At 33.9% G+C, this 27,814-nt stretch overlaps 1 protein-coding gene across 1 annotated transcript; it reads left to right on the top strand.

The window, feature by feature from the left end:
- The first annotated feature begins 7,271 nt into the window (after positions 1–7,271).
- Positions 7,272–27,563, top strand: LOC140433342 (uncharacterized GMC-type oxidoreductase Mb1310-like). Its single transcript, XM_072521371.1, has 3 exons — positions 7,272–7,556; positions 19,731–19,952; positions 26,101–27,563. Exons 1-3 carry the CDS (start codon positions 7,376–7,378, stop codon positions 27,558–27,560), a joined length of 1,863 nt encoding a protein of 620 aa, XP_072377472.1. The 5' UTR covers positions 7,272–7,375; the 3' UTR covers positions 27,561–27,563.
- The last annotated feature ends 251 nt before the right edge of the window (positions 27,564–27,814 follow it).

A 27,814-nucleotide genomic window follows, 5' to 3' on the forward strand; every position in this document is an offset into this window, starting at 1 on the left:
AAGGTTTGGAAATTTCATGTGGAGATCTTGATACTCTTTTAATATTAAGCATTGTCATGATTGATCGACTGGGGCATATCATTGCAGATCCTTAATAGGTTGCTTGCTCTACTTGTGCTTCCTATCCTTATGCATTATACAATCCCTCTCCCCACTTACTGGCCAATTGCTTTGAGCTAACTAGCTTGTAAGTGGAAGGTTAGTCTTTTGTCAGAAATAATGTTCATAAAGTGAGTAACCCTAGTACAATTACCATCGAACAAAACCAGGATAGCGATATATTAGGAAGAACAAAGGTAGTTAAGCTATAGGACAGACAAATTTGGTGCAAAATGTCTACAATTTATGGAGAAATAAGTAATAAAATTGTTAACAAGCCCATTTAACAAAATTTATATCACTGGTAAAATTTCACAAAGCTGATTAAGTTCGATCTTCGTACTATAACAAAGAAAAAAAAATGCAAAACATGCGAAAACTGTAAAATAATAAACTTGATGAACTATTGAGTTAAGACCTTTTTAAAAGTACACAACATACTATATAAAATGCGAAGTGCAAGTGTCATGGACGGAAGGCTTTTTCGCTGTATAAGTTCTAATTCAGATATACAGAGATATTAACTGTAAGATATATATTTCTTTTTTCTAATGATAATGAGACCTAGCAATCATCTATAATATTTACTATAACCAAACGGTCAACATTAAAGTGGTTGACCGGTTGACTGAGACAGTTTCATTAGATACAGAAGTGAGACAAGGGTGCATGCAGGTTATTTAACATATTTTCGCACTAGCGTTGGAAGAATATAAAGAAAACACATTAAACAGTGGAGGGCGTCCTGTAACGATCATGCTCCAACGGCGTTTACTGCCGGTTATCCCTCTTTCTGTCTTACTCCCACCATAAACCCACCTATACCATCGATGCTCGCTGGAGATGGAACATCGGCAATAAAGGCCATAAAGGACATAAAGCTTGTCGCTCACTTATGCACTGCACCGCGAAGCGAAATGTACAAGAGGGTGATGCGCAAGCCGCACAGCGCCCTCCTTCTCCGTGTCAACAAATGGAAACAGGCGGAGAAACATCAAAATTCGACAAACCAGCGTGGAAACCTAAGCCGCCTGTAATAAAATTCTCTCACGTAGTGTACGTGAGAAGCTCATTCAGGCGAAAAACCCCGAAGATTGTAGAACGATGGTTAAAACAATCGAAAAGTTTAACGAGACTAGGCCGATACAGTGGATAGCCTTCCCACTAAAGGAAAATATCAAACCACGAATGGTGCTAAGAGGATTACTTCCTAGTACAGACATCAAGGAGATGTTCTAAACCCTTAGAGATGAACACGAAATTGAATGTGTATCAATCAAAAATATGATATCTTGGAAGAGTGATAAAAGAAACATTCCTATGATTGTAATGACACTGGAGATGGAAGACGTAGTGAAGGCAAAATGCATCACCAATTTGATGCATATTAAGGTCCACATCGAAGATCTGAGAAAAGCAACAGGGCCCACGCAGTGCTTCAACTGCCAAGGCTACTACCACGTGCAGAGAACGTGCTTCAAGGCACCTCGATGCGTAACTTTACTTTTGAAATCCAGAAGGAATAAAAACCAACCAGAATACACTGGACGAACTGGTAAATAGATATAAAATGGATGTCGTGGCAATACAGGAAACAATGCTCACGAATAACATCAACATCAAGTTTCCGGGCTACAACATATACAGGAACGATAACACATAAAGATCAGGAGGCACTGCAATATTAGTGACAAAAGTCATGTCATATCAGAATTCTAATACCACAACTGAATACTACGCAAGCAACAATGGTAAGAATACAAATGAGGCAAGAAGAAATCAGAATTACTTCCGCCTACGTAAGACCTAAAGATCCATTGATCGAAGATGGCTTAAGTACGATCCTAAACAACGAACCCTCAATTATAATAGGAGACCTAAACGCAAGATCCCCAAACTGGAACGACAAAGCTAAGAACAGAAACGGAAGACTACTAAATACATACTTAGAAAACAACGACGACGTTACGGCAATGGGCCCCACAGACCCGACACACTATCCAGGAAACGGACTTCCTACACACATAAATATTGTAGTTGTAAGAAACCTAGGACTACAAACAGAATTGCAAACATTAAACGAAGGCACAACAGACCACAAACCCATCTTATTGGAGTAAAAAATAAAACAAAGTGGACAAATTTCAAAAGATTAGTGAGCACTGGAATAAATATAGTTCCAGTGATAGACAACCCACGTGAAATAAAAGACAGAGTCCTAGAGTTGGAAAATATCATCCAACAAGCACTCAGAAACAGCACTACAAATAAAGAAGTAGAAATAGACAGGGGCAGATTTAAATATATACCGCAAGTAATAAAAAACTTAATAAGGGAAAAGAACAGAGCAAAACAGACAGCGAGAAGGACAAGAAATCAGGTAGATAAAACAGCAAATAGACTAAACAGAAAGGTCAAAATAGCACTACAACAACAATATAGTTAAAGCTGGGAAAACCACATCAGAGACATGGAGAAACAAGGACCAAATATGCAAAATATTCGGAGACTTCAGAGAATACTCAGAAACGACAGAAAGCAAGTCCCTCTATTACACGGAGAAAATGGAATAGTCTACACTACAGTGGAAAAAGCAGAGGTAATGAGGAGTACTCTCGAGAGAGAGTGTACATTAAATTACCACCCAGACGAGGACATCGACTTCATAGAAGAAGTCGAAAGACAAAGAGAAAGACCTGAGAATCGTAACGAAATTATCCACTCCTACATCACCGGAGGAGTTAAACGAGCTAATTAAAAATAGCTAGCCGAAAAAAGCACCTGGTCCAGATCAAATAATAAACAGGGCTCTAAAATACCTACCAGCTAGAGCCATAGTGTATTTAACAAATATCATAAACGCGATGCTAAGATTTAAGAAATTCCTAAACAGATGGAAAGGGGTCCATGTCATTATGTGACCAAAGCCAGGGAAAGACAGCACATTGCCGCAAAAATATAGGCCAATAAGCTTACTACCTGCAATAAGCAAGGTTGTAGAGAAAGTAATACTCAGCAGACTCCAAGCCGAAACAGATAGATTAGATATTATACCCGAAGCACAATTCGGCTTCAGATCAGAGCACTCCAGTGAGCTACAAGTACAGGAACTGCCTTCCTAGACGTAAGCAAAGCTTTCGACAGAGTCTGGCATAAAGGACTGATTTATAAAATGAGAGGATGTAGCTACAGTGGAGCAATGACAAGACTAATCTCTTCGTACTTAAACAATCGTAGTTTCAGAGTTCGAATAGGACAAGTCCTGTCCGAACTCGAAAACCTGGAGGCTGAAATACCACAGGAAGTGGTACTGTCACCTCTACTGTACACAATATACACAGCAAACATACCTAGAATACCAGGTACATTATTAAGTCTATATACCAACGACACAGCGATAGTGGTCAAACATAGAAACATAAACATTGCGGTAAACAACCTACAAACAGCTTTAGATTATATAGAAGAATGGACTTTAAAATAGAAAATAGCTTTAAACTCCAAAAAGACGCCAGCTGTACTTTTCAAAACGAGGCACCGGCAACCAGAAGAATAAGTGCAAAACAACTCCATCGAGTGGAAAAGCGAAGTGAACTAGCTCAGAGTAATTATAGACAAAGGCTTACCATTCAGTAAACAGATAGACGCAGCAACATGACCAAAGCGTCAATAAGAGGCCTAGCAGGAAAAAAAATCAAACTAAGAATGAAAACGAAGATAAGATTAATAAATAGTATAATTTTTATAGAGATTATGAAAAGCAAAGCAAGTACAACGTTCGCAGAGATAGAGAACCATCCAAGTCACATAATGCGAGAGATAATGAGGTATGACGCTTTCCATTTATGGAAGCGCAAAAGAGCGAAACAGCACATAGTCGAATAATACCCAACATATACTAGAGAGAAAATAAAAAAACCACCAGAGAGAAATCAAAACACCACAGAGAAATCATACAAAAAACAACATAACAGCACACTAAGAAGACAGTTCGTAGCTCGAGTGGACAACCGTAACGTAAAGCGTGGGCTTAGTTGCTTTTAAGTGGACAAACTTTATATTATCATATTATTTATATTGTAGTATAAACATTTTACTCATTATGGCAATTTTTCGTTTCAGGCAATCTACCAAAAAAAACCAAAAAAAAACACATAAAAAAAGGCTCGGTCAACCAAAAAAATTAAAAAAAAAATACTAACAAAAACCGGCTCAAACCAACAAAAAAATTAACAAACTCCAAAAACCCGGACACATAGGGCCCAACCCCTTGAGCACTAAGTCTCCGAACTGAGCCTAGATCAAAGCGGAGAGTTGAGGCGCAAGTAAGCAGTTTTTAGTTCGCGGATAAGCCACTTTATGATAACAGGATTATAGCAACAATGCGCTGTCCTGATTTTGATTCGGTTAGGAAACCATGTTGGAGTTCTATTACCCAGGACTTCCACATGAAGAGCATTTAGCTGATAGTTGTGCCCCTATCGCGCATCAGAGTGCTATAGGGGGAAAGGGATGGTCTGGAGCATTGAAGCGCGGTGGAGTGACTCCTGTTTTTACTTGAGTTACTACACCTCGCTACAATGAATTGTTACATCCGACCGTAATTACGTTAACAGGGGTGAATATGTCTTACAGACTGCGTCTAATTAAATTGCTTGCTTGTTTGCAGAGAATCAAGTTTGGACCGCAGAACTGTTCTTGTCGGTAACCCATTATTGATTAGTATTTTCCTGATGTTTGGGTACTGACCAATACATCGTTCTTTTATTTTAACTTTCCTACCTTCAATATTTATTTTTCGCAGGTATCAACTGCAGATCGTAGCATTGTCCATTTATTCACTTCTTCTTCTTCTTCTTCTTCAAGTGCCATCTCCGCGGCGGAGGTCGGCAATCATCATAGCTATTCAGACTTTTTCTAGTCTAGTCTATACTTTTCTAGTCTAAATTCTAATTTATTTATTCACTAGTATTGGTATTTTATTTTATTGCACATATTATATAGAAGTTAAGTTTATTTTGTATTTTATATTGAATACATTTTTGTTCAGATTAAACTTGTGTTTTTCTGAGTCCGGTGACTAACAGAGCTATCTGTCACAATCCTAATACCTGTAATAACATGACAGATTCTGACGATGCAGTAGTTTTGCAGACATTACGTTAAGATTTACAAACAATTATATAACGCATATTAAAGTAATACAAAAAAAAAAAAAACAAAATACACGGTGTGCCGTGTATTTTGTTTGAAAAAAGACAGTGCGCCGAAAATACTAAATGTATTCAGATGGCTTTTAGTGTATTCCAGTGCGACCTTTTTAGATCCATTGTGATCCTCTAGCCCTAAATTATAGATTAAGAAGAAAACTTAAATACTTAGGACATGTGATGAAAGCGCGAAAATTCTCATAATTTCAACTTATTATGCAAGGCAAAATTATAGAAAAGCGAAATGTGGAAAGACGAAGAATATCGTGGCTTAAGAACTTAAGGGGAATAGTTTGAATGCAGTAGTGCAGAACTATTGAGGGCGGCAGTCAACTGTGTCGGCATAGCCATGATGATTTCCAACCCAATTTCAGATTGGGAGATTTCTTTAGAACTTCCTGGCCTCCGAATTTTCGTCCTCTGCCCTTCGGCTTTAGGAACTGTGGATTCCGATTTAGGGTTCCCTGACCTTTCCGCTTTAGCTCTGAGTTTTTCTCTTTTTTTCGGTTCACCCTATTAGTCCCACGTGTAGCTAGCGAAAGATAGTCCACCTCTCCCAGCGCCCCGCTTGCGAGAAAAAGTTGTAAATACAATGAAATGCGACCTAAGTCCCTAAAGTAACCATTTTCGATATTGTCACCTGAATGCCTTAGACTTTTCATTAAGCTATCTCACGACTTGATTGGGGATTTTCTATCGGCTATCTTTATCTATCTTTATCTAGATCCGCTGGATTCAGTTCCAACAGGTTCAGCTCGAAAAGCTTGTAAATAGAAGGTATATAGAAAACGAAGACCAAGGAGAAGAAAGATTTCTTTGCCTTAAAACCGGAGAAAATAGTTCAAACACGTCATTTGTCAGTTTATTCCGAATAGCTGTCAGTAAAGTAAGGATATTCATTTTGATCGCCAACATTCGGAATAACAGGCGCCGTAAGAAGAAGAAGGCATAATCCTACACTAAATTCCATATGTGGAAGTCCAAGGCAACCCCAATATTTTGCCGTCCGTATCGTATTATGGTATCTAAATGCTATCTATTCTTCTAATTTGTAAAATTAATAAAGGTATTTTATTTCGGTACATTTAATTCACCAACATTTAGTTCAGTGGATAATTGTGTTAACAGACAATAACAGTTTTCTTATTGTTTCTCCATAATCATCAGCTACAGCCAGCACAGCAGTATCTTCAGCGAAGATGGTTATTCTGTTATAAATTGGCCCAGGGATATCACTACTGTATAGTAGGCATATAACTCATCCTAACAGAATTTAGTGATACCCCATAATCAACTTACTTTAATTTCGAGTAAGCTTCTCCCTGCTCAACAGTAAAACTTCTACTCGAAGCGGATTATTCCAACAATTATGTGTATTATTATCATAGTAGCTACTCTTTCGTAAAGATTCCAAAATTCTGGCCATCAGTTTCTATATTTCATTAACAAATTTTCCAGTCGTGAACAACGGTTGGCCAGCAACAGGAGACCACTAACTCCGGAAAAAGCCCGTCGCCAGAGACCCTTGAGTTTTCTAACAGGGTGAATAGGTGAAGTTTGCATTTAGACTAAGTACTATTCCTACTACTAAATATAGTTTCGCCCCTCACACTCCGTTGATTAGTTATGTTTTTCAATCATCACAAAAGGTTTAAATTTTTCTGTTTGTTTATTAAATTAAAATTATTTCGATTTTAAAAACGAAATATAGAAATCGCCTCAGTCACGTTTGGTAAACTAACGTTAAATTACAATATTATTTATACGTATTTTTATTATAAATAAACCACAAATTTCCGTGTTGTTTTTTACTACTGTGTAATTAACATAGTTTGCATTCAATTAATTATTACTAAATTATAGCAATATTATGTTATGCTACTTGTTTATCTAATATTGACTGCATATGCGCTAATAACACGTATTTAAAAATATTTTCAACAAATTAACATACGTCTAATAAATTTGTTATAGTTTTTCCTATGTGCAATTTAAAACAATACATAAATATTATTTTATATTGATTCAAAAAACAGGCATTACAACAAAATATCCATTAAATCATAATGAATAGTACAATTACTACATATCTGATTATTTTTGGTTCATTTTTGATTGTGTATGGAGAAGCGAGTTCAAAAATAAAACATAACATGGACATAATGGAAGAAGGTTCTAAAAGTTCTAAGATTTATGAATTTCCCAAAAATGCAAAAATGTACGAAGCAACAGAAGAACCGATAATAGGTAAGGAAATAGATTTTTATATTCGCTAAAACTTATTCATAGGCATGTTCTTGACATAGGCACATTTAAAATTCTACAGACCAATTTAAATCAGTGTGGCGTACATTAAATCAGCCAAAAAATTCTTTATAATTAATTAAGAATATATAACGTAACTTATTGCAAAATTAATAACTGCTCCTTTACAATATCGATACCTCTTTATTTAAGAGCTATTTGTTTTAGTTTACAGAATGTGTTTAGCTGGTAATATGGCACATGCGTACTTTTGTTAACAAGTAAAGTGGGTATGAAGGTAGAACAATATTTTTTAATGTCTTATGTTGTCTTAATGTTGTAAACTTAAATTACAGGAAAATATATGTTCATGTGAAAATTAGTAACGCTACAATGACTTGTAATAACTAAAAACAATTGAATCTCCTTAAATTTAGTTTAAAGAGTATATATATATATATATATATATATATATATATATATATAGAAAAGAAATTTAATCTTTGCAGATAAGTTAAATAGTAAACTCTTAAATATTGGGGAAATCTGCAAGAAGGACTAATGAGTATCAATTGTTTCGCCGGACGTTTACGCCAGAGAGAATTAATTTGGCTTCTTCAGAGCTGAAAGAGAATAAATTATAATTAGCTACCATATATTATCTATTAAAAGATAGCTATGATTAGCTATAATTAGCTACCATATATTATCTATTGATCTTACCGTAACTTAGAATTGTAGAGGTAGGATATTAAAAAACTTTGCTAGTAACATAATGGTGTTTTTGTTACTATGTGCAAAAAACAGTTTTTTTAACGTTGGAAATGTATGGTAGCTTTGAACTTAAAACGTAAAGGTTTACCCAAGGTTAATCGAAAAACCCAATGTAACTACATTTAAAAGGATGTAATTCTTTGAATTGTCGGCAATAACTAAATTTTTAATTGTTAGAAACTTTAAATGTGAGGTTCTGTTTTAGCCAGAACGCATGCTGTGACAAATTCAATTACCTAGTTGTTTCGAATCTTTATGTCGTTAAGGTTCATTGGTAAAACCGAATGAAATTAAATCCCAGTATAGGGAAATATTATTTTAGATTTTCTTTTTTAATTATATTATATTGTTCATGTATTATTATAATATCTTATTGAGATGTATCTAAGAAAAGCAAGGGAATGTTATCTTTTGTAGTTAATGAAAATTAATTATTAAAGTAGGTTAGTTGTTAATGGATAAATCAGTCAAGTTAGTTATCTGTGATGTTGTATTGTTCTTGGTATCTGATTTAAGTAAGAAGTGGTATATATCGCTTAGATTCTTAATGTCACTCTTAACATTAATGGAGAAATCGTTAAGGAACATATAAGACATTGCAATGAACTCTCTTTTAGATTTATTGTTCTCACGGTGGAGAATTGTAGTGTTAGTATAGTTCATGAGATGACCAGTGGAATGGACATGTTTAGCTAATGCACAGCAGTCAGGGTGGAGTCGGGAATCACTTTTGTGTAGTGTAATACGTATTTTCAATAATTGAGATGTTTGGCCGATGTAGGAATTGCTGCAAGAGAGACATGAAACGGCCAATTATCTCGTAAATCGCTAGACATAATTGTACAAAATTTGAGGTACACCCATTTTGGGATAAGGAGATTCCATATTTGATATTTGTAATGTTGCCAGATTTGCCATTTCTCTTATATTATTAGTAACTTTGGTTTTTCAAATTCATCACCCTGTACATTCAGTCATTATTGGAATCTCCTATTCAATACGAGTTGAATCATATGTAACCCTTATGATTTTATGAAGTCTGAAAGGTCTTAAATACATAAAACAGAAGTATGGCCACGCCTCATTGTCTCAATAAATTTTTTAATACTAACTGTTTTCAACTACATTAAAACGTAACAGTTGATAGATTACAACATTTTTTAACGTAATGGTTAATTTATCAAGTGTTCAAAATGTTCTCCATTTGTGAGTTGACAGTACTCTAATCGATGGTAGAATGCTTCTACCATATTTTTTCATGATTTTCTAGAAATTATTCGAGATTCATCGATTATACGTTGCCTTAGCTCTGCAAGACTTGCTGTTTTAGTTTTGTAAACTGAATTTTTCAAGTATTTCCACAATAATAAAAATACTCTTTAGGATTGAAATAAGGTGAACGTAAAGGCCATTCAATTCTACCACGTCTACCAATCCATCGTCCGGGAAATATCTTATCTAAATAACGCCGAACATTTATACCAAAATGAGCTGGAGCTTTATCTTCCTGAAACCATATCTGATTAAAATTGGCTCCAAACAAGTTTTTCAGTGTAGGTACAATTTCAGTTCTAAGTAACATTTCTTAACTAACGTTAAATTTTCTTCGATAAAAAATGTCCCAATTAACTGAGTACCTACTATACCTAACCATACATTTAATTTTTGTGTCACTCCAGTACCTCAAATTGTGTCAATTTACATTTCCACACAGTGTAAAGGTTGCTTCATCGGAAAAACATATTCTCTTAACGAAATTTTCACCATTTTCAATTTTATTCATCATTACCTTAGTAAACTCTAATCTACGAAACGTAAGACTGAAGAACGACCTATATCATGTACTTGTGCAACCCTGAGTGAGGATGTATGTGGATCTTCAACAAAACTTTGCATTATACCTGAAGTTTTGTTGTCATTCATAACTCTTTTCAGTCTACCTGATCGGTATCTATCTTTTACTTCTCCAGATTCCTAAAATCGCTTTACAGTTTTTTGTACCGTCGCCTTATGAATAGGAGAACGGTTTGGGAAAGTATCACTGCACAAGTTGGTTACTTCACAATAAGATCTTTTTCTGTCACCGTACTCTCTTCATTAGAATAGTACTTCTTTCTTTTTCGTTAAGAGCCATTTTAGAGAAGCAATTTATCTGGCAGATCTTTTCGAAATACAACTACTGACAGTTTTAGTTAATAATGGAAATGATGAACAGATGTCAAAATCACAGCATTCTACATTTAAATATTTAAATTTATTAAAATACATATTTTGCACTGTATTATGTATTTAAGACCTTTCAGACTACATAAAATCATAAGTTTTACATATGGTTGAACTCCTATTGAATAGAAAATGTTAATAATGATTGAATATACAGTATGATGAATTTGAAAAACCAAAGTTACTAATAATATAAGAGAAACGGTAAATCTGGCAACATTGCAAATATCAAATATGGAATTTTCGTGTCGCAAAATAGGTGTACTTCAAATTTTGTACAATTATGACTAGCAATTTACGAGATAATTGGAAGTTGGATATATATATATATATATATATATATATATATATATATATATATATATATATACATATATTAGAGGATCCAACTTGTAAATACAATACATTTTGGAGACGGCTATCGCCGTATTCCCGTTCTCCTCCGCCAATCCTCCCGGTCCAAGGCATGCTCCTCCTCCAAACCTCTCGATTCCATCGCTCTTCTAATTCCTTCATTCCATGAGCGTCGAGGTCTACCTCTTTTTCTTCTTCCAGAAGGCTTTCATCTGTGAAGTTTTTGGAGCCGTTCGTCAGGCATTCTCAATAGGTGTCCAAACCATTTTAAACCTCTTCTTTCTATTCTGTCAATGACCGTTTCTGTAGCATTCACGTTATCTTCATGTTGGTCTTTCCTTCCAGCCTTGATGTCCTAGCACTTCTGAAATAATCCATTTCAACTGTCAACAATCTTCTCTTCAGGTCTGCATTAGTTGTCCATACTTCAGAGTCATAACAAAGAACTGATTCAACCATGGTTTGTCCTATTCTTTTTGTGTTCCTTTTGGAAATATTGCGATCGCACCGTAAGGAGTTCAGACATCCTACAATTTTACGTTCGGTGTTTAATTTTGGTTTATGCCAAGCCGTTTTTATCAATGAGTGCACCTAAATATTTTAATTTTTTCACTTGTTTGATTTCCACGTCCTCGTCTATCAACACTTCAAATCTCGCATCTGAATTGGTAGCTAAATATTCTGTTTTCTTAATGCTGACTTGTAACCCCCATTTTACATATTCTCTGTATAGACGCTTTATCATAAATTCTAGATCATAAGAATCTTGAGTTAAGACGACTTGGTCATCCGCAAAGTTCAGGGAGAACAGTACGTCATTTCAATCCTTTAGTTACTTTTATTGGCTCTGATTAGCGGCTCTTGGAACTGTATTATATGCCTTTTCGAGGTCGATGAAGGCCAGATGTACTTCGGTACCAACGCTATTCTTTTTTCTATTAATTGCTGGAGTATAAACATTTATCAGTGCAAGATCTACCAGGCGTAAATCCATTTTGGTCTTCGCTAATTAGATGTCAACATCATCTTGTAGTTTTCCATTTATTATCTTTCCAAAGAATCTCCCGAAGGTAGATAGGACACTTAATCCTCTGTAGTAGTTAGGGTCTTTTCGATTACCCTTTTTAAAGATGGACACTTGGTGAGCGGTTTTCCATTCAGATGGTACTTTAATTTGTTGGCAGCACTGATTCATTAAAAAAGTTATTCGTTCTATTAGGAGCGGACCCCCCGCTTTAAGTAACTCTACAGCTATATTGCCTGGAGAAGTCCTGGAGATCGCCCGTTTTTCATTTTAATTAATGCAATACGGACATCGTTGTTAGTTGTATTACTATTTGTTTGTATTCCTCTCCCATATATTCCAATCTGGACTCTTGAATTAAATGTTTATAGTGATTTTCCCACTTTTCTATAGGAATTACGTTGTTTAAGGAGTTATGGGTGTTTTTTTTAGATTAGTTATAGTTCTCTATGCTTCCGTAGTCTAATAACCACCAATTAAACTTTCAACTTGGACACATTTTTGTTCACAGAAATTGTTTTCCTTTTATTTGATTGCGTACTTCTCCGTTTTTCCTTTGATATGTTACTCTATTACTAGATGTTTTATTTGTTAGTCATTTCTTATATATTTTGTTTTTTCTTGTATCATTTCTTTTACGTTTTCTGTCATCCATGGTGGTTCATGGTGTTTTTTGTCGTTGTTCTCTGTTCCTAATTCTTATAAGCAATTTTTTTTATTATCGTTTTGAGCTTGTTGTATTCTTGTTTTACATCCATATTTCTTTCCATCTCATTTAGTTCCTTAAAAAGTATATTGAAATATGTGAAAACTCATAAGAAAGTCCTTACTCTACAGATGTAATAAAAAAAGTAATAAATTTGATATCAGAGTGAACCGCAGATATATGAAAACTTAATAATCGTGCCCGCACCTCATCCAACCTAACTCACCTGTTTCTTGGAATGTGTTTGCAGAATTATTAAAATAAGTCTTTGATACTAATTTCTTAGATGTTTGATAGTAAATATTATTTAAAAATATTTGGAACACCTATGATTCCTCTATCTCTCCTATCCTCGTTAATTTTATTTGTGGTGACTTAATTGCTGGCCGATTAAGGTTATTCGATTATGAAATTCCTTTTATTAAGCGCTATGTGGATGACCTAATTGTAGCATTACCACTGGACAGGACATGGGCCACCCTATCAGTGTACAACGATTTTCATCCTCATTTACAATTCACTTGTGAATTAGATTTCATCACTAAGAACGTACCGTTTTTAGATATGCGTGTGTATATGAGGCAGATAACACCTTGGTTAGAAGTTGGTATAGGAAAAGAGCTATGGCTTCCAACAGGTTTCTCAACTACCATTATTGTCATCCATTTGTCATCCATTGAAAACTCCTACGTCTGTTCCTTAATTAATAAATACCTTTTCTCGGGAATTTTTGGTTCCACAATTAATGATTTACCCAATGGTGACCAATTACGCTGAATTTCAAATAATACTGTTAATAATACAGTTCGGCCAACTTCAACACATGGGACTCCTTTGACTTCGTCAATATTCCATTACTTTTCCTTACCATACTTTTCTCAAATTACAAACTTTTAAGAAATATTTAGAAATATATCAAATAAATTATCAATAAAAAATGTTAAAAGTGCCAAAAAGTAATTTTCCAAATCCAAGACACCTTTCTCCACTCTAGAATAAATTAATGTTGTTTAACACATTTCCTGGGCGGTCACTTACGGGTAGATTAATCTCCCACAACAGTGATATTGACTTATCTAAGCACACTTGTGGTCTGGCACAACATTCTTTGCAATGAAAGAAATTTCACTAAAAGAGAGTTTGAGGAAATGAGTTACATACTTATACACCCGAATGCTCTCAACAAGAGAATTGACATTAGTAACTTTAGTCAAATCTATCACTCCTAATCTCGCAAAACTGATTTAAACTTTGATTCTTTATAGAGTTTCTGATCAGCTAACTATTAATAATTTTTATAATATATTTATAATATAATACCTATATACTATTTTATAGTATATGGGTATTATATTAATTACGATTTGTTTTTTTTTTTGTAATATATTAAACTCACTAACTCTAATATTACGAATACAAGATACTCACTATATATTATTGATATTATTATACATTTTAACTGAATAAAATAGTTCCAAAATTTGCACACACACACACACAACAATTACCTGCTTGAATACCGAAGATCCCTTTAAAACCGTTAAAACAAAATTTATAATTATTTTAATTTTGCAACTAGATTTCCATAAATTCTAAATTAATTCATAGTATTTGAGTATTTTCAGACTCTTTCTTTAAGACTTTCTTTCAATTGTTTCTACACATATACCAGAGAAATCACTTGACAGGACTACATATGAAATAGCTCAAACTGCATTTACAGTAGAACCATCCACAACTACAGCTGAAATTCATCTCATTATTAATCAAATGAATGTTACTGATAATGATAATATTCAAGAAACCCCCCAGCTAAAGTAAAAAAAATTTAAATATAAGAAATATTTTTATTATATATGTATATAAAAAAAACTTTTATCACGGTAGAGATTTCATCAGTGAGAAAAATAAACTGCTATCATTTAAGGACCTATGTAAACGTGTTGAAACAAACCTGTGGAAATATTAAATACCAGGCAGTAATTTTACCATCGACGCCAACGTGCAGATGGTTCTTCAGTTTAAGATACAGTATCATTCAGACAACAGGAAAAAAAATCTTCATGAAACTAAAAACTTGACGCAAATGGTTATTAATCAACTTGAAATGACTATGAACCTTTTATCAGAACCAACAGAAATATCACGTTCGACAACTTCTCCAGCAATAGCGAACTCGCTTTCAAAAGTTTTTTAAAGTTTTTTAAAGTTTTAAGATATGTAGGGACGATTAGGAAGAACAATCGTTGCAAGACCAAATTTATTACCTAATAGTCGACGAAAAATCAAAAGTAAGTTGTTTGATGCCTATAAAGCACTGTAACTTCATAGTTACAAAGAATTTGATAAAGAAAATAGTAATAATAATAATAATAATTATGAACACTGAAGTCCTACCCAATTATATCGTGGAAGCCCATACATTAGAATATTTGCATATGCTGATTTATTGTGCAGCAACAGCAATTGCTAATGTTATGGGCATTAAGATCAGAACACGGCGGGGAACTAATATCGGAAGGACTGAAAACAGAATTGCACCCTGGGAAAAAAGACTGCTGAGTAAAATTGAATTATTTTCGAAAGTAAGCAGTCGAAAAGTAATTAAAAGAACTGAAGAAATAATTCTGAATACTCCAAGACACTCACAACATGATCCAGAGAACAACACAGCTCAACACTGCCTGGACACATTAAAACAAAAACTCTCCGTTTATTCAGGTCGCCTAAGGAGATACAAAGTTAGTAACAACCGTAAATGCGACAATATACTTTTTGAGAATGCAGAGAAGGCTTTCTATAGAAAACTTAATTCCACCGTAGAAAATGTAAATAAATCCTACCCAAGCCAAGAAGAAATTCATGAGTTTTGGGGAAACCAACTTTCGACGCCAGCTACTCATAACAACAATGCTGGATGGATTGAACAAACGACGAACAACTGTCAACACTACAGTAATATTCCTTATGAACCTTTCACCACTGAAGAAGTCTCGAACATTATCAAAGAGCTTCATAACTGGAAATCTCCTGGACCAGACGGAGTTCAAAACTTCTGGCTAAAGAAGTTTTGGAGTGTTAATGAGCTTTTAACAGCATTTATTAATAATATTATTTCTAATTCACAGGAAATACCATCATTTCTTACTCAGGGAACCACTTATCTAATACCGAAGGATCAAAGTAAGACCCAAGATCCAGCAAAGTACCGCCCAATTACTTGTCTTCCAACTTTGTACAAATTGGTCACATCCTGTGTGGCCCGGCGTATCTACCAACATTGTGCTCTGAACAATATCATAGAGCCTCAACAGAAAGGATGCGCTAAGGGGTCCATGGGCTGCAAGGAACAACTTATTATCGACTCAGTCATTTCTAACCAGGCATACAACAAAAAAAGAAACCTTTTTACTGCCTTCATTGACTATAAGAAGGCTTTTGATTCAGTGCCGCATGAATGGCTTATAGATATATTGAAAATATATAAAGTCGATGATAATCTCGTGACCTTTTTGAAGCATATAATGGCAGAGTGGAAGACTAAAATTCACCTTCAAATACCGGGTGAAATTAATATCGAAACTGAAGATATCCCTATTAACCGGGGGCTTTTCCAGGGGGACTCGTTAAGTCCACTTTGGTTTTGCCTAGCAATGAACCCACTATCTCAGCTGCTGAACTCTACTGACTCAGGTTTTAGCATCAAAAATAACAACACTGTTGTAGCGAAGCTTAATCATCTGTTGTATATGGATGATTTAAAATTAATGGCTTCCACTCGAAACCACCTAGATGAGATGCTAAAAACTGTAGAAAATTTCTCAAATGATATCAGTATGAATTTTGGACTAGACAAGTGCCGTATACTAAACATAGTCAGAGGAAAGGTTCAGCCCGGAGGTTTCGATATGCAAGATGGCCAAAACATCGAGGCAATGGGTGAAAATGATATGTACAAATATCTCGGAGTAAAACAAGCGCGGAAAATTGACCATAAACAAATGAAAACCGAACTAACTTCGGAGTTCGTGCGAAGAGTAAGACAACTAAATCGGTCATATCTTAACAGTAAAAATTTGTTTAAGGCATTAAATACGTACGCCGGTTCCGCGCTGAGCTACTCATTTGGTATTATAAAGTGGTCAAAAACGGATATAGAGGGTCTTCAGCGGAAAGTAAGAACACTTCTCACAAAGGCGCAAAAACATCATCCACGTAGTGCAGTAGAGAGAACAACATTACCGCGGTATCAAGGGGGAAGAGGACTTATGGATATAGGTGAGCAATTGGATAAACAAATTGCTAATTTAAGAACTTATTTTCAGGTACAGGCTGAGACATCTACTTTACATCGAGCAATTTGCGCAGTAGATGATACGACGCCGCTTAAACTGAGGGAACAAGAAATGCGCATAAACCACCTGACTAAGCAAGACAAAATGCGCGCCTGGATGAGTAAACCTCTGCATGGGCGACATCTTAATGAGATCAGCCAAGAATATGTCGACAATACAGCGTCGAACTATTGGTTGACATCAGGAAAGATGTTTCCCGAGACTGAGGGTTTCCTACTTGCCATTCAGGATCAGGTTATTCCAACTAAAAATTACCTGAAATATATTGTTAAAGATGCTCAAGTCCAAAATGACAAATGCCGATATGGATGCCAAGCCCAAGAAACTATCCAACATCTTACCGGTGGCTGCCAGGCATTTGTCGGTACTGATTATAAAGACCGTCATGACTCAGTAGGAAAGATTATCCACCAAGAACTAGCTGACAAACTGGGACTTCTCCAAACCGACCATCTTCCTTATTATCAATACGTCCCTGATAGAATGCTTGAAAATGACAACTACAAGCTATACTGGGACCGCACTGTGCTTACAGACCAACCAGTGGCCCATAATAGACCCGATCTCATACTAGTTAATAAAATTACTAAGCAAACAACACTTATTGATGTGGCGATACCCAACACCAATAATTTACGTGTTAAATACAACGAAAAGATCGCCAAGTACAGAGATCTAGAAATACAAATCAGGAGACAATGGAGAATGGAAAGTACCCAGACGATACCTATTATTCTTTCTACCACTGGAGTCGTCCCGAAGAGCCTCCTAGAAAACATAAAAAAGCTGGGTCTAAATGAACATCTATATAAGATTATGCAGAAAGCTGTGTTACTTTCGACCTCCAGATGCGTACGAAAATTTTTGGGAGATACACCGACATACCAAGTCACCTAGGACTCGATAACATGGAAAGAGTCCCACCAGAGCTCAATCCTTTTGATACCGTAGGTATCTGGGATGAGTGAATTTTCCCCTTAGAGGGAGTGTGAGCCGTATGGCTAAATCTGGATAAACGAAAATTTGTCATTAGCCTTTTTCTTCAATCTAATCGAGGTTTGCATACTTGCTTCCATTTAACATTAAAAAAATATTAATTTTGACTGGATTATATAGAAGAAAAAACATCGAAATATTTACCTATGGGAAATAAGTCAGTAAAGCATCATTTTAGAAGACGTTCCATAGCATTGAATCAGTAATTATCGAAGGTTAAAAGTTCTAACTCACCACTGTCGAAAGGACAATGCTATATTTCTTCGAAAAAACTCGAAGTACTGTAGCAATGTAACAATCCAAAAATTCTGTAAATCTTAGTTGAAGTATTTAAAAATCCTTTAACTTAATTTAATATATTTACTTTTGTCCGACCCTGTATATCTTAATAATTTATACAGTTCACCTTCTAACGGCTCTGAGCCCTTAGAACCAAACAATTTCCAGTTTAGTGAATTAATAGTTAAGTAAAAGGTTCTTCTTTGTTTGCTTGCCGAATTATGGCAAAGAAAACAAGTTTTTTTTATTACTGGGAAACTTGGTTAATATTGGAAAAGCCTTTAGTCTATATAACGAATCAGCAAGTCTACAGTAGAAGCAACTTAATTAAAACAAAGAATTCGCAGTAAGTTTTTTTATAATTTTTCTGCAAATTAATCCTGCAAAAGCTTATTAAATAACTGCTGAATATTTCAGAAAATGGTGATCTGTATAGGAGAAAAACGCCTATTAGTTTTCAAATTCATTTTTTTCGACATTTTATGTATTCAGTGTCGTGCAGAGTTATTATAATGTTTTTTGAAAGGGATACATTCCGTAAATTATATTTTTTGATCATTGTTTTATTTGTTTTTTTATATACAACACTACATTTTTGTATGTAGATTAAGAGCAAAAAACTACATATATCATGATATAATAATAATAATAATAAGCTTAATATGCCTAATTTTTTTTATGTTTTGGTTAATAATAAATATGGTTTGTTCCTTATAATTGTGTATTGTTTTTTATTTCTATAACAATCTTCTGTTCTCTTGAACCACGAATAAGTATTTGATATCATGTTTGTTAAGCTAAAATACAAGGTAACTATGATAAATAACATTTGTTATTTTTGGTTTTGAGGTTTCTTTGTCTCTCACAAAAAAAAAACAAAGTATTATAACGCCCTTGTTTTTGGTAATTTTTTATAACTTATTTTCTGTCCTTTTTGGCAAATTTTTAATACTTTTTTGCTTTGTAATATTTATCCCATATGTCTAATTTAGCTCTAGTAGCTATCATCTCTCTAATTTTTCTTCTTTCCCGTTTTTCTTTTGTTTCTGAGCAGGTAGGAATTATCCAGAGAACCACGCCCACATCTCACCCGATTCTGAGCAACAAGGCTTCGTTCATTTTGTGTGCCTCAAACATCACCAACGTTTGTTTGCTACACTTATTTGTCCCCAACCAGTATAAGTAAACTGTTTGTAGAGAGCATTCGAAGAAAAATCAAACCTTGGTAGAACATGTTCGAATTTTATTTGGTAGAACCACGGTTGAAATAGATAGGAGAAAAGGTTACTTTTTCTATGTCGTACTTTATTAACTCTGGTAGTATATATCCAGAACTAGAAACATATTAGATATGTTCTCAGCATATTTTATGTATTTCTTGATCAGTGATGAAACGTTCTAATAAAAAAATTTTATCAATATCATTATTAGAATCAATGTTTTAAACAATATTTACAATTTTGCAGATTATGGAACATATGACTTTGTAATAATTGGCGGCGGTACGGCTGGATGTGTAGTGGCTAACAGACTTTCAGAAATCGCAAATTGGAGTGTGCTTGTGATAGAAGCCGGAAATTACACTAGTCTTGGAGTACATCAATTTATCTCAAATACTTTTTCGCTGACACATCAGTCAAATTTTAACTGGGGCTATCCAATGGTATCACAGAGGCCTGACGGCTCAGGTAAGTTAAAGTTGATAAAGTTGGTTCGCTAATCTCAGTCCCAACTGTCTAGTGAAATAGTAATTATTTTTTTGTGAATAAGTTATATGTATTTTGACAGACTAGAAGTATACTCCATTCGCTTAGCTCGGGCAAATTTTGACAGATTCATTGTCGGAAACCTACAACACAACAATTCCTACTTCTCAGTATTAATAGCTCAAGTATCCTACTATTGCAGACTTCTTTATTTAAAAAAGAAGAATTATTCTAAATAGTGGAAGTGTATACTAAACCCATCAAATTTTGGGTAGTATATATTTAAAAAATATATTTTAGTTGTTATAATTTAACATAACTATTTATTATATGGTGCAGATAAATAAATATTGATTGTCGGTAATTCGCAAAGTTCTATTTTATTTACTATTTAGTTTGTTTACTATTAATATTGGCTATGAGTGCGTGTGCTTGGTTGTATAGTAATTTCTAGCCACTTTTAGTCTGTCAAAAAGTAACTAACTTCGCAAAAAAAATAATTACTAAATTCACTAGACAGTTCGGACTGGGAGTAGCGAACAGAGTATAACAGGAAATTACTGTACAACCAAACCCACGTAAATAAACATTAATTCACATGTAGTTTATTAACAAAGTATTTCTTAAATTAAAACAAGAAGTCAAATGTTTTAGTGTTTATATTTTTGAAATTGTATAATCGTTTATAAATTTGTATATACGAATAGAAAAATTACTATTTACAAAATAGTTTTTGTACCATTAATATTTGTTTGGTGTAAATATAGTAAAATGATAATAAACAAAATAAAACTCAGATTAATTACCGCCAATCAATATTTATTTATTTACAAAATATTTTAAGGAAATAAATTCAACAAAATTAGGCAGGCAATCAGAAAAGGCTTAGACAATGCGACATACTTCATTGTTGGTGACATGTTGGTCGTATGATAGAACCAACATAAACTTTGGTTATTTTACCTTAAAAAATAGTAGTATTAGTATCAATAAAGTACAATTCTCTATGAACAGAAAATTTATCAAAGCAAATAATAATAATTTTTCAACAATTGACGCCGTTATGTTAGGCAGATTTGTGTCCAATAGTAATTTTTGCTCATTAAAATTCGGCAATATTGAAAATTTCCAATATAACAAGTTTAAAGTTAATTTACATTATTTATATTTTAATATAACTATACTGTATAATAAAAGAAATCGGCAATATTTAAGTTTTTTTGAGGTGTTAATAGTGTGAGGTAGAAATTTTTGTGTTGTAGGTTTCCGACAATAAATCTGTCAAAATATTCCCGAGCTAAGCGAATAAACTATATCAATGGCGTGGAGGAAGGTTAAAGGAATAATGATAAAAGCAAATGTACTATACCTATGCTTTGTTGAATATACAAAGACCATTAATATCAACATTCCAATTTTTGGATAATGTTCCCCTCGACGTATGTAAAGCGGCTTTTAATTCATGAAGAAACTATAAATTTAGTTGTCCAAAATTTGCCAATATAAAAAGTGGAAATTCTTGCCTGTTTTATGTGTCTCTTAAGAAAGCTGATGAAGCTCTGAATAAATTTAACATTTTTGTAAGAATTCACCCAAAATGTCACCATTATAACTAATTCAACTCAAGATGAAGAAACTTTACCCACGGCGAAAACCTTAAAAGACAAATTTATATAACATCTCCCAATGGATGTCTACCTGTTTCGGCAAGCTTTCTTCTTCTTATGGTGCCTATCCGTTACAGAGGTTGGACACTAACATGGCTATTCTGACTTTGTTGACTGCTGCCCTGAAAAGTCCGGTAGTGGTTAAGTTAAACCATTTTCGCAGGTTATGCAGCCAGGATATTCTTCTTCGTCTTGGACCTCTTTTCCCATGCACTTTACCTTGAAGTATGGTCGGCAAGCTTATAGTGATGCAATTCCAAATAATCTAAACGACAAGTTTGTATTATTTAAGGATTTAAAGATAAGCAAAAAATCTTTGTACAGATATAAGAAGGCTGGAAAAGGTTCAAACAGTAGCAAATGTACACCAAAAATTGATAAAACTGACAACAAAAAATAGTTTAGTAGTTAGTAGCTAATACTTGTAAGGCGAGCGTAGAATGACGTCAGCTCATAAAACGACACTCCCGCTCAGAGGAGTAAACCTCGATCGATGTTGTTCCTTCTTAGAGATCATCATAAATTTTGATTTCTTAATCTTCAGTGAAATTCCATATCTCTGACTCACTTCTATGATTCTATTCATTAACTCCTGGAGGGCTTTATAACTGTCAGCGAATACCACCGTGTCATCCGCGTATCTGCTGTTATTGATACATTCTCTGGCTATTCAAATTCTGGTTTCAACATCCTTTACTGCTTCTTAAAATATTTCCTCAGAGTATATGTTAAACAGCAAGGGTGATAGTATATATCCCTGTTGGACCACACGTTTGATTTTGATATCATCGGATTCTCCTGCCTCTGTACGGATAGACTATGTTTTATTCCAGTAAAGATTGCTAATAATTCTTAGATCACAGGTGTTTCCAATATTTGTTAATATCTCTATCAGCTTGTCGTGTATCGAATACTTTATGGCAATCAATAGAGCATGCATAAATATCGCAATATACATCTCTACATCGTTGAAATAGCACTTGTATACTAAAAAGAGCCTCTCTCGTACCCACTGCATTCCGAAAACCAAATTGTGTACATCTGATTTTTTCTTCGTATAGTCTATATATTCTTTGATGTATGATTTTTAGAAATAACTTTAAAATGTGGCTCATTAAGCTGATGGTTCGGAAATCATTTCTGTATACGGATTTTGCTCTTTTTGATAAAGCAATAAACGTTGATTTCAGCAATGATCTTAATATTATTCCGTTTAAATATATATGTCATTGAATATTTTTGTTAGTCTTTGAGTACCCTCGGTATTAAATAGCTGTATTACTTCAGCATAGGCATTGTCAGGTCCAGGAGCTTTGCCATCTTTTAGTTGTATTATTGCTTTTTTCACTTTATCTGATGTTATTGGTAAGTGGTCATTGCATATGCAGAGAATAATCACTACCGACATCAGCTGAGTTCAGAGTTCCGACCTGATTATGAATTCTTCAGTATTTAATTAAAAATTAAAGATATATATCTCCTAAAGAAATAGGCAAAAGGAATGTATATGTATGTATGTATAGAATTAATATCGATAATTGGCTAATAAAATCATTGTTCAGAATAAAATGAAAATAAAATGTAAAGAACTGCATGAAAAAATTATAAAATATATTTAAAGGTAATAATCAAAAATCAATTTAATAAAATCAAATTGAAAGTATGTTTTGTTTTCATCTATATCTTCATCATAAGAAGAAAACACTTAGAAAAATTGATGGTAAGACACTATGGGACAGAGCTAGAAGTACGGATATACGATGTAGATGCAAGGTGGAGGACACCAAGGACTGGGTAAGAAACAGAAGGAAGAGTAGAATGGAACGACCATATAAGCCGAATGACAACAGATTAGTAAAGTCACGAAAGTTGAAAAACAGACAGAGTTATGTCTATATAAAAAGAAGAAGAAGAATTTGAAAGTAAATACAAAATAAATAAAAATACAAGTAAAAAAATAGACCTAATGGCTCAAGCCTGGTGAGATTTACAAACATAAATATATAGACATTCTAGATATAAACATTAAATCGTACACAATGCAATCACTATATTGCTGCATAAAATTTGAATATAGTCATCATTAATTAGTTTAACCCTTTCGCTCATAGCGTCTACAATTTACACATAATTTTCAAGTATCTGCCCTACCCAAAATTGGCTTCGTTTTACAGTTATGTGATATCTTATACATCCACAGACATTCTGTAATAAGTATTGCCCAGTTTACAGTGACTTCTAGCAGAGAGAAGCAACAATTTATAACAGCTGTTTACATGGTGGTTACTGTGTTACACGTTCTAATCAGGTAAGCTCTCGTAATTCGATAAATATGTCAAAACTTATTGGTCATCCAGTCGATTTTATGTTTTTATTTTGAGTACAAGTATTGTATTATTAGATGAATATAAATATTTTCGTCATATATTTTTTGCAGTGACTATAACAGGTATCTAAAATATGGTGTCTCCAATTGTAGACAATTGTATAAAAGGAAAGTTTAATTTTTTTAAGATATTTTATTTTTTTCAGAAAATCATATCTAAGAGGAAATATTTAACCCAAAATCATTTTCTTGAAGAGCTAGATAAGGGCCTTTCTGATATTGAAGGGTCTGAAAGCGATTGTAGCGATGAATATGAAGATATTGTAATGCGAAGAGGAATTGGAGATCCTTTACCTGATGATATGGAGGATATAATTGCAAAAGCAGACGAGTTCCATGATGTTATCGAGGAAAGCATTATGGTTGAGGAACATCCAACTTCAGATTCTGATCGAAATATGGATATATCCCAAAGAAATAAGATCATATTGAAGCAAGACGTCAAGTTCCAAACCAGAAGTATGTTTTTTGAGGAACAATTGGTTCAAAACCTTTCGCTTGAGAATGAAATGTATCCAGTAGAGTATTTCATGAAATATTTTACAGAAAACTTATTCGAAAAAATGGTCGATTGTACCAATATTCATGCTCTTCAGAATAATAATAACCATTTCTCACCAACCAATTTGAAAGAGCTGAAAGCTTTATTTGGACTACACATTATTATTAGTTGTTTGAAGTTTCCACGTCTAAGTATGTACTGCAATAAATCATTGAAGGTGTCAATATTTACCGAGACAATGTCCATAAATATATTCTACAAACTTCAAACCCATCTACATTGTGTTAACACTTTGGAGGACCGAAATCAGAACAACAAGCTATGGAAGGTGAGACCAGTCTTTAGTTCAGTACTAAATAGATGCAGGGAGCTAGAAGTAGAGAACTATGTTTGCGTGGATGAACAAATGGTTCTTTTCAAAGGCCAATTAAATATAAAACAGTATATAAAAAATAAACTGCATCCATGGGGCTTAAAATTATTACTACTTTGTGGTGCAAGTGGTCTAAAATACAATTTTATTATCTATCAAGGGAAGACAACGGAAATAAATCCTAAAACAGCTAAAAAATTTGGTAAAGGGGATTTTCTGAGGAAGTGATATCAAATGGTGGAGTTTTTTTGGTCAACTAGTTGGACAATAAGCCAGTAGCATTGGCTTCAAACTATGTAGGAATGGGAGAACAAGATACAGTAAAACGTTGGGATAAAACTACAAAACACGAATTGAAGTGAACAGACCTCAAATAGTGAAGGAATACAATACTTCAATGTGCGGAGTCGACAAAGCTGACGCTCTTATATCATTATACCGAACAAAAATTCGCTCCAAAAAATGGACACTGAGAATGATATTTCATGCGGTGGATATGACAATTGTAAATTATTGGTTAAAGTACAGAAAAGATTGCCAATTACTTGGTCGCCCAACGAAAAAACAACTAGACTTATTGCACTTCAGAATGGAGATAGGAGAGGTGCTCATCAAGCAGGGCAATGACATTTCCAAGAAGAACGTACGAAGGCCTTCAAAAAATGATGCCCCTGTTCAACTGGGTCGAACTAGGATTGAAGTAAGGCCTCTTGCAGCGGTACAATTACACAACATAAATCATATGCCTGAGCACACTGGAGTGTCCCTTCCTGTAAGGTGCAAGAATTTTGGCTGCAAACGCAAGTCTAGATGGACTTGCACTAAATGTAAGGTGCATTTGTGCCTCCAAAAAGATCGCAACTGTTTTGTAAATTGCCATGTAAAATAAATACTTACCTTTTATGTTTCATACTTACATTTTGTTTTATTTTTTACTGTATTTTCATTCTTCAATAAATTCTATAACTTAATTCATTGACTATTTATGTCTACAGTTGTAGACATTATTTTTTTTCATATACCTAAGGAAGCAAATTTTGAAAAAACAATTCAACGGTGTTATTTATCATATTTTACCAAGAGATTAACCAAAAAATAATATTTATATGTGCAAACAAAAACTCGTGAGCGAAAGGGTTAACATTATTTTAATTTTAAATTTATTATAAAAATTGCTAAAAATATCTTTTATTTTTTTTTAGGTAATAATGAAATAAACATATATCCTCGTGGTAAGGGTGTTGGTGGTTCTACACTAATTAATGCTGCAATCTGTACTAAAGGCAGTCCTGAAAATTATAATAACTGGGCTGAAATTACGAACGACTTGACTTGGACTTACAAAAATGTTTTAAGGTATTTTAAAAAAGCAGAAAATCTTCACTGGACAGACCAATATTCTCCAATAAATATAAAATATCATGGTAAAAACGGAATGATGGATATTCAACAGAGTGTACCACAAAATTTCCTTACTCAGACATTTTTAGACGCTAACACTGAGTTAGGAATTAATCTCACAGATCATAATTCACCAAAACAACTGGGTGGTTCTGTTTTCCAACTATTTCTAAAAGATGGTAAACGAGAAGACACAGGATCTATTTATATTATACCATTTCTTAAAAGAGGCAACCTTCAAGTATTGACCAACAGTTTTGTGACGAAAATAGAAATAAACAATTTAAATAAAACGGCATCAAGCGTTATATTTACCAATTCAGGAAGAACATTTCGAGTAAAAGCAAAGAAAGAAATTATTCTGTCAGCTGGAGTAGTTGGTAGCCCACAAATATTAATGCTTTCAGGTGTTGGCCCTCAAAAACATCTTCTAGAAATTGGTATAGATGTTATAACAAATTTAGAAGTTGGATCCAGCTTTGTCGATCATCCTTTAGTTATAATTGGTTTTACGCCGAGTATGACTAATCCCGAAGAACCACTAAAAGAAGATATTGCTGATTTTTGTCAAGGAAAAGGCAGTTTGACCAGTTTTTCGATGCCTCACGGAGTAGGGTTTTATAGAGTTAACCCTTACGGAAATAAGAAAGCTCCAAATTTGGAAGTTTTTCCATTTGTTTTAAAATATTCTCAAAGTGTACCAGGACTCTATAAATCTGATACTGATATTTACCAAGCATACTTCGCTAACAGCGATCAACAGATGGGTTTCTATTTTTCTAACATTGCACCGATTTCAAGAGGAACGATAAGGTTGAAAAACAAGGATCCTTTTGAATATCCTTTAATAAACCCAAAATTCTTCTCAGATGTCAATAATACAGATATTGAAGTCTCATATCAAGGAATAGAGCTAATATTTAATATGACTAGAACACCATCATATCAAAAATTAGGCTTAAAATATGTAGCTAATCCTCTTCCTCAATGTGAATCATTTGCAAAAACTTCTAGAGAGTATTGGTATTGTTATATAAGATACATGGCAGCTCCATTCTATCATGGTACTGGCACATGCCCTATGGGCAAAAGTCATGAAAATGGCGCAGTGGTAGATTCAAAACTTAAAGTTTTTAGTATAAATAACTTAAGGGTAGTAGACGCTAGCATTTTTCCCACTCCTATTGCGGGACATACTGAAATGCCAGTTTTAATGGTAGCTGAAAAGATATCAGATGATATTAAGACTTACTATTTATAAAAGTATAAATTTGATTAGGTTCAAATGTAATTTATTTATTTTAAACTAAAATATATATTTTTACACCAATTAAATCATTTTTTATGCCTAATAGTCCAATGTATCACGGTAAAAATATGGAAACCTCCGATTTTCATCAACACACATTATATAATATTGGACATTACGGCTCTCGACGCACAATTTCCACTAATTGATCTTATTATTGTCAAGTGCCGGATTGGTTACAAATATTTTTATATAGTTGTTGTTTA

This window comes from Diabrotica undecimpunctata, chromosome 2, assembly GCF_040954645.1.
Source record: "Diabrotica undecimpunctata isolate CICGRU chromosome 2, icDiaUnde3, whole genome shotgun sequence".
Lineage (NCBI taxonomy): Eukaryota > Metazoa > Arthropoda > Insecta > Coleoptera > Chrysomelidae > Diabrotica > Diabrotica undecimpunctata.

Bases quoted from the DNA above. Each gene is read 5' to 3' on its own strand.
- LOC140433342 (XM_072521371.1), top strand. From the start codon at position 7,376: ATGAATAGTACAATTACTACATATCTGATTATTTTTGGTTCATTTTTG. The intron at 7,557-19,730 runs GTAAGGAAATAG...ACAATTTTGCAG, and splicing joins AACAGAAGAACCGATAATAG to ATTATGGAACATATGACTTT. The intron at 19,953-26,100 runs GTAAGTTAAAGT...ATTTTTTTTTAG, and splicing joins ACAGAGGCCTGACGGCTCAG to GTAATAATGAAATAAACATA.